This window comes from Paroedura picta, chromosome 6 (genome assembly GCF_049243985.1).
Source record: "Paroedura picta isolate Pp20150507F chromosome 6, Ppicta_v3.0, whole genome shotgun sequence".
In the NCBI taxonomy this organism is placed as follows: domain Eukaryota; kingdom Metazoa; phylum Chordata; class Lepidosauria; order Squamata; family Gekkonidae; genus Paroedura; species Paroedura picta.
The window spans coordinates 16,999,659-17,008,391 of NC_135374.1; the positions used below are offsets into that span (position 1 = coordinate 16,999,659).

The 8,733-nt window shown below is 44.3% G+C and overlaps 1 protein-coding gene across 2 annotated transcripts in view; it reads left to right on the forward strand.

The window, feature by feature from the left end:
- DYNC2H1 (dynein cytoplasmic 2 heavy chain 1) overlaps window positions 1–7,438 on the forward strand; it is a 184,802-nt gene extending 177,364 nt beyond the window's left edge. For both annotated transcript variants that reach the window (XM_077341542.1, XM_077341543.1), the window contains exons 88-89: window positions 1,660–1,776; window positions 6,388–7,438. In XM_077341542.1, coding sequence (XP_077197657.1) covers window positions 1,660–1,776; window positions 6,388–6,546 — 276 coding nt within the window. In that variant the 3' untranslated portion in view covers window positions 6,547–7,438. The remainder of the gene's footprint in view (window positions 1–1,659; window positions 1,777–6,387) is intronic.
- The last annotated feature ends 1,295 nt before the right edge of the window (window positions 7,439–8,733 follow it).

The following is an 8,733-nucleotide window of genomic DNA, read 5'->3' on the forward strand; positions in this document are numbered from 1 at the left end:
AGGCGGTGACGAATGCTTGATTCAAAATCAATTTGTACATAATGACATCTTTCTTAATGACGGGAGTCTCTTTCCTGGCGATCCCATGCCCACATGCAAATGAACGGACCGCTCAGACCGTGTTCCCTCTTCCTCTTGATAGAAGACATTTAAAAATCGCCGCAGGAAGAGCGTTTTGACAGTGTCGTGAATTCAGTTGAAACAGAAGTATAAATTTCGCAGAGAAAAATCTGTCAGAAGAAAATTGGAAGTAGCTCTGTAAAAATACATGAACACCCAAACTCTGCAGCCATCTGTATTACGCTGCTTCTGCAGAGATCACATTTGTCCATAAATATTGAATGCGATCAAATGGGTAAGTGGAAGTATGCAACCAGTTGTAAAGCATTAATCTCTTCGTGGTGGCACTTAATAATCATGCAGTTCTTTCTCATTCCCATTTCCTGTCATCTTGATACAATACATGCCGCAAAGGAGATTATCCTCTTTACTACTCATCTTCCCAGTGTCATGCGATGTTGCCTTCTCCCAGCAACCTTCCTGGGTGCTCCTGCCACTTGTTCTTGCTCTCAGGAGAAAGCAACAAATTGACTACTCTCTCTCTCCGGGGACATGGCAGGGCTTTCACTCGGGGCTTCAAAGTTAGGGCAAAAGTCATGAAGTCACGTGGAGAAACCAGTGTGTAACCCCTTCCCAAAAGATGGAGTATGGTAAGAGATTTCAGCATCCAAACGGCTTTCGTTGAAGGAGAGGAATGTTCTGAGGCATGGTTTCACTGATTGCTTGGAGCCTGAACAGCCTTGAGCTCGTCAAAAGCTCCGCAGGGTCATCCAGCCATGGGAGACCACCCAAGGAAGACTGGGGTTGCTATGCGGAGGAAGGCCGTGGCAAAACACCTCTGCCCACCTCTTTTCCCGAAAACCCCATGAGGGATCGCCACGAGTCAGTTGCAACTTGATGGCACTTCGTTACCATGACTACAGAAGGCGGGGCCAGAAACGTGACTGGCTTTGACATGGAATCCAGCTGGGCTGAACTTCCGTTCAGAGTCGGAGTGAAGCGCTTGACTCAGGTGCTTTGGGTGTTGACTTCATGATCACGTGTGAAAATCAAGCATTCAGAACACCCTGGCCATTGAACAGTACGTTGCATTAGAAATACAGTTAACATTCCTTTATTTCTGCACAACATTGGCGAGAACATTTCATTGACTTAAGCACAATCCATTCTTTGAATGCTAATGTCAGACTTCTCAACAGGAACCTGTGCCTATTCAGGAATTTATTTTTTCCTCCTTTTGAGGTAGGGCAATGTTAATAAATGTGTGTTTTTTTTTGGGGGGGGGGTGTTTTGTTTTGTTTTTTGATCTTGCTGCACTTTTCCCAGTATTGTAGTGTCCCAGCACCTGCTGGTGACATAAATGCTGACCTATCCCTGTTTTGTTCCCCGGGCATAATAAAGAATGCAAACATTAACTATAGGAAGTTCATTTTTATAACTGTCATAGTCTTTTTTATATAGTAATAATAATAGCTAGCAAATTCCTGCATTTCTTGTTGCTATTGACATGATCTCTACAGACAGGCTGCCATATAATCATTGCTCTGACTACTCTTATCCAATATATATATATATGAATAGTTTATGTTTCTATGACAGATCACTGGCCTTCAGCTGGAAGGCTGCAGTTTTGATGGAAATCGACTTTCAGAAAACCAGCATGACTCTCCCAGCGTGTCATCAGTGCTCCCTTGCTACATGGCCTGGATTCCACAGGTACTTCATTATTAAGGGTCCTAAACGTTAAGCCCTGTAATTGGTTTCCTTTGCTGTAGCAAGCTTCCAGTATGACGTCTGACCTGCTTTTTCAAAAAGAGGCAGAATTCCTTGCAGTATAATAACTATATTCCTGACAGTTGCAAAAATTCAGCCTTCTTTTCCTCTAAAGCTGCATTTTAGAGGGAAAGAAAATGGGTTGGTTTTCACAGACTTTGCTGGACTTTTTCAGTTGTTATCGCTTCATAAGCGGTACGATGCTAACGGGCTCTGAAAATAAGAATATTCCTAATAGAAGAAAAAAAAATCGAAATAACACGGCAAATCGGTAAAACCGTCTCGAATAACTGCCATGGTTGTTCAGCACAGAACTTTCATGGTCAGTGTCAAAATGGTTGTGTATTGAATTTATCTCAGATTAGTTTTTCCAGGGGATTTGTATGTGCTGAACTGGACTAGTGAAAGATTTTTCATGCGTGTCCAGATTACTTGCACAACCAGGCATGCTGAGAACTTTGAGATAAACATGATCCTGTGTTGAGCAGGGGGTTGGACTAGATGGCCTGTATGGCCCCTTCCAACTCTATGATTCTATGATTGTCAGGCAAACTTAATTTGCCTGACTCATGCAGCCAGATACAAGGAGGTTCCTGACAGCATTACCTGGATGTTTCTTATTGAAGATTGACATGCACACACCCGTGTTGGTTCAGACACATCTACACAGTTCACCAAATAATCGCCTTCGTTTTCTGACTGGTGAGCAGGATGTGAGCCAACCGGTGGAGGCAGGAGCATCACTACCCAAGCTCTTTTGATTCGAAACATTTTTGCGGGTATCGAAACTCACATGGAAGAAATCTTGTTTTAAAAAAACCCTGCTTTAGGATGCTTTGGGCTAACCCTGCGTTGAGCAGGGGGTTGGACGAGATGGCCTGTATGGCCCCTTCCAACTCTATGATTCTATGATTCAATTTTGAATGCATCATGGTGTGTAACAATACATAAATGATTGTGTGGGAGACAGCATGAGAATACCAAAGCACGTTGTCAGTATGTTACATGAACGAGAAGTATCCTGCGAGCAGTGAGAAAGGCCGGTAGAGTCCAAGTAATACACAGAAAGCGGCCCAATGTCATCATATCGATGGGGTCTTAACTGGCACAGGATAGCACTACCAGGTTCCTGAATACCTCCGCAGGAATAGAATTTTCCCTTAAGAATAATGTGAGTTCATTATCGTCTACCACTCTTTCTAAATTATCACTCAAAAAACCCAGAAACCTTGACACTTGCATTCTTATTAACATGTTATCAGAGCTGTTTTCACAGGAATAATTAACAAATTAAATGGCACAAACAGCTTTCCTCCCACCTTCTTTTGATGGAAAGGAATCTTGGAGACAACAGTCAAGAGACAAATGGGGCTCACTTTCCAGCATGGCCATTTGTTGTTCAGAGTTGCATCCCACTACTAATCTGCTTTTCCATAGGTGGGAAAGATACGTAGCCCCATACGCTTTCTCCACAGGGAGAAAAATCAGCTAGAGAGGCGCAAACCAAACAGTCAGGAGAAAAAGGGTTGGTCGTTTTCCGCCTGTCCCCCGTTCACTATACCAGTGGTCCCCAACCTTTTTCTGGCTGGGGATCAGTGGGGCAACTGCCCCGCCCGCGCAGCGCACTTGCGCGGCCATGCCCGTGCACATGCGTGATGCATGGCCGAAATAGCGCATGCGCGGCCCTGATTCCCTCTCCCCCCTCCTGCAGTAAGAAGCTTCCTGGGCCACAAGCTTGCGGCCCGGGGAAGTTTTTTACTGCGGGGGGACAGGGAGAGGGAACCGTGGCCCGGCGCCCTGGCCTTCGCGGCCCGGCACCGGGCCACGGACCGCAAGTTGGGGACCACTGCACTATACTACTTTTTACTTCTCATGGCTGTTTCTCATTTTTAAAAAACAGGGGAAAGAGATACACAGCTGTGTTGTCTCATCTAGTTTGGTCCTTAGTTTTTTTATTTCCCTCTCTATAAATTGTATACAGTGGGCATATACTGATAAGGATGTAGGCATGATTTTTAAAATAATCATTATTTTCATCTTTCTCGTTCACATTAGATATGCTTCCATTGACACATGTTCACTGTTACTGTAAAACTGGTACAGAAACCCATAACTGCAGGCTTTCTCAAACAGGGTTTCATGAAACCCTGGTTGGGTTTCTTGACAGCCCTGGAAGGATTTTCCAAATGGGTGGGAGTTAATTATTTTTTATATTTTTTTTTACTTTGGTAAACATTTTTCAGGTGATATGACCATATATGATCATGTCGACACCCCCTCCCCCAGTGGCCAATGGTGGGGTTGGAAGGGGAGGGGCCCTGGATGGGCATGTACAGAGCTATGCTTCCCAAGCATATTCTTCAAGGTTGCACCACTTCTGGGGTTTCTTGAAGCCTGAAGAATGTTTCAGGGGTTTTTCAAATGGTAAAAAAAAGTTGAGAAAAACTGCATCACTGCCATGTATGAAAATACCTCAGAGTCCCATAAATCAGTGGTCCCCAACCTTTTTATCACCGAGGACCAGTCAACGTTTGACAATTTTACTGAGGCCCGGGGGGGAGGAGGTAGTCTTTTGCTGAGGCATGTCGCCACCACCTGAGCCCCTGCTCCACTTGCTTTCCCACTGGTGCCCCTGACTTCCCACCGCCCACTGGGGGACGCTGCCAGCAGCAGCTGCACAGTGCCACACCAAGGGGGAGACCCAGCCATGGCGGCCGCTAGAGAGCACCAAAGGTGAGCCGGCGGCAGAGTGGCAGGGCAGCCCCTGAGGCAGCAGCCGGGGAGGAGAACGAGGAGGAGCCACGGCCCGGTACCGGTCTCCGGACTGGGGGTTGGGGACCACTGCCATAAATCATCATTGTCAGGTTCAACATGTACTCTGCAAGGAGCTTGAATAAAGTCATGACACCACTGGATCTCTGCAGAGTACACCGCAGGTATTTTGCCATGTGTAAACAGTGAAGCTTTGAACATAACCTTAGATAACATTCTTTAAACAACAGGGTGGCATTGGGCATTACTTATGCTTAATGAAAAACAAATTGCAAAGATTATTCAAATGCAAAGCGTCAGGAAGAAAAATAATAATCCAGACATTAAGAATTGTACCCCATACAACTTTCCAATTACAGCAGTAATCTTTATTTAATACAGGAATTGGAAGCCTCAAGTGATTTCTTTTACATACTAATTCCTTTAAGCATGGATTGGCATTATAAAAGAATAACTTGGTTATTGTATTGCAGAAAGACTCTGTTTGCTTCTCCTTGAAGGCCGGACTTCCAGAGTAGAAAAAAGAATTGACGAAGGGCAATAGGGATGGGATGGAGTTACCATCTCTGAATTTTGCAGTAAAGATGAAGTATGGCCTTGTTTTGACAGTTCAGGATTTGCAAGCAAGTTCTGGATAGACATCAGACATCTACAACCATGAACAGAACTATATATCATATGGTGTACAAGGCTATCCTTACACCTGGGGTGATAGGAAAGACATTGATGTTAATGTCAGCAAAATAACATGAACTGAAGCTCTTCAGATAAATATAACTCCTGGGTACAAATCTTCACACCTCTGTGTCGTATTGGCTTTTTTTATTTTGTAGATTTTGCAGTGCTCATTTACGCACTCACATCATTATTAGTTATTTCTACGAGGAGCAAGGGAGATAGTCGTGAAGAAAAGGAGAACAAAAGAGTATTTAGGAATCCCATGGAGCACCTTGGAAGTTACTTCCTCATGAGCTTGTCCTGTGCTTGTCCTGTAAGATAACGGAGCCGGTGGTTCCTCCCCACACCAGCACTATCCAGCCACCAGAGAAAAGTGAGGCTGACTCTGACCACACAAGGTTTCCACCATTGGCAAAGACTACCAGTACCTTCCCAAAACAGAGACATCCTTCTATATCCTTCTATACCCATTGACTTCAGATGGTGCAATGCAGCTTAGGATTGCTCTGCATTGTCACCCACAGTCAATGGAAACATATTCTTTCACAGAGCACATTTTAGTAGAGAGCCTTTTCAACACTTGAGCTTTCACCTCCAGCTTCTTCGCAGAGTCAAGCTAGGCATAGTAGATCCAGGTTTAGGGTGTCTTGTTGGTTTTCTGTTAGCAGCAGTGTGGCTGCTTTGAAAAGATGCCATGGGAGGAAAGGGTAGCACCACCACCACCATCCCCCAGCAAGAATCCCCTGAATTTCACTTTAAACCACTCCGTCCCCATAGCTTCAATAAATTGCACAGGTGAACCAATACAATTAAAAGATGCTCATGCTGTGCTTTAGCTTTTACCCTCAGCCAAACTAATAGCAGCATTGGAGGGCTGGAATGGGGAGGAATTTAAATCAGGGAAACAACGTGGGGTGTAAGGGGTTAAATTGCCACTTTGCAAATTTCCGCAACTTGCTGATGCAAGTTTTTTTAAAAATAGGAGATCTTGATCATCAGTTTCGCTCATCCTGGGTAATTCGATCCTAACTAGGATCCCCTGCCTCCCAGGCCTCACTGCAAGTCATGTTTTCAAATTAAAGTAGACTATTGATTTCTTGGCAGAACGATTATGGACCCTATTCCCCCGAGGAGTGCATCTCTCTGCCCGTTTACACCAGCGCTGAGAGGGACTGCGTTGTGACTAACGTTGACGTTCCGTGTGGAGGCAACCAAGACCAGTGGATCCAATGTGGAGCAGCTTTATTTCTGAAAAACCAATAAGAGGAAAGTAGACGGAGAACGTCCTCTCTTCTAGCCGCTTTTTGAAACGTCAAGCTCCGTTCTCCAATTATTTATATATACATATGTATGCAATGGTAATTTAAAACTGTCATGTGAGAAGTCCAAATATTTTTTTTTAAACGTGCTCTTTTATAAATAACTCTAGTAGAGAAACAATCTCTTTGCAATTCTCAGGTTTGAAAGCAACATTCAAGCCCCCTACTGTGTTTCTTTCGTAGCCATGGAACATAACAATCAATTGGTGTACAGTTAACAGGCCTAATGTGCCTGGAAATGCACCTGCACAAATGCCACGGAGATGAATGTGAGCTTTGGTAGAGCATGGTACTCATGCACGGCCTTCAGTCACTTTAGTAGGGCCTGTGCAGGAGAACTTCACCGTGGATTGTGCCCACTGCACACAATCCACTCACACCTGATGACTTAGTGAGCACTCATTTTATGCACCCTCTGCTGAAATGAACAGGGGTTGTGTATCACCAGTGACTCGAGGATTCCTTGTCTTGTCTTCAGTCGTGATTATTTGTTCACTGAAATCGTTTGCAAAACACTCACCGCCACTCATATTTTCTCAGGATTGTAATCTGTTTTGTTTCCAGGTGTTATTTTAGTATAATATTTTGTCTTGGGCTGCTTGAATATTAAATTTCCTTTGACCCCTCTATTTCTGCATCTTGTATCTTTTTTTCTTTCCTGCTCCGAGCTGCCATTTTTCTAAGAGCGCAAATGGCTTCAGAAGAGAAAACTACAAACTGCTGCTATTAAGCTTAGAATTTTCTTTAAGAACCAATTGGCAAAAGGCTGTTTATACTGAAATGAACATATTTGTTATAAAGCTCATTAAACTGAGGGGTTTTTTTTAGCTTTTCAATTGCTATTTTGTCTGAATGAGGTTTCCAAGTAATCTGCATCTTCAGTGTTCTACATTTGAAATGCATTATCTGTCTCCTCCAGTCAGTGCATCAGCGGGAGAGAACAAAAGATGATGGATGGGCTGTACTGAATCCTAATAAGAATCTGGTTTGTATGCACAAATTAGGGAGAATATTAATGAGCTTCAAATTAGGAGGATAAAGAGCTGTGTTCCCCTTACATGCACGTAGTCGCGTGTCTTGGGGAGAAAGCCTTAAATAGTATTGCAGTGAATGGAGTCTGGTCAAGGAGACCTGGCATATGCATTCTGATGCAACGAACCACTGTAGCAGCAAATGAGAGTTGAGATGGGGAGTCAATTTGCTGAGCCAGGACAAAGTCAGGAGCCCGCTCAGGTGACTGCACCATCTCAGTAGTTTAGTTTCCAGTGAGTCATAGACTCTGAGAGGGGTGAAGCAGCACTAAAGGAATCTTAAAGGGAAGTATAATGGCTGGGAACAGGTATACACGTTTGTGTCAGAGTAGTTCATCAGTGGAATAGGCTGCCTAAGGAGATGGTGAGCTCCCCCTCACTGGCAGTCTTCAAGCAAAGGTTGGAGACACACTTTTCTTGGATGCTTTAGAATGCTTAGGGCTAATCCTGCGTTGAACAGGGGGTTGGACTAGATGGCCTGTGTGGCCCCTTCCAACTCTATGATTCTGTGATTCTGTGTAGGTGTATAGCTATCATAGAGCTGATTTCCTGGCACGAGCATCATACATGTGACTCTCAGAATATCTCACTGATTAATTGTGGGTTTGGTAAAGGGTCCAGAAATCAGAGAGTAAGGCGGCAAAAGAGGAAGGGAAGGTAACAAAGGTAAACAGAAAAGGTGACAGAAGGGAAGGGGTTAGTACAATGTCTGGGTTGGAAAGCACACCCGGGACAGAGCTTGATCAGGCAAGAGGGCCGGCTGAAGACAGTTGTAAGGTTTGGCTGCAAGCCATTTAAAATCTTCGTTTCACTGCCCTCCATTTGGAAGGGGGGAGAAGCAAAACAGAAGGTTTAAATGGCCCAAACCCTGAAGTGGCTCGTTCATTCTGGTTCGGTTGCCTTTGGTTTGGTTACGCCCTGAACCCTGAAGTGAACTAGAATTTTCCAGTTCGTTCCCAACCCTAGAAGAAAAAGAAGAGTTGGTTTTTATACCTCATTTTTCACAGCCCAAAGGAGTCTCAAAGCTGTTTACTATGGCCTAACCCCGCAACAGACGCCCTGTGAGGTAGGTAAGGCCGAGAGAGCTCTGACAGGACAGC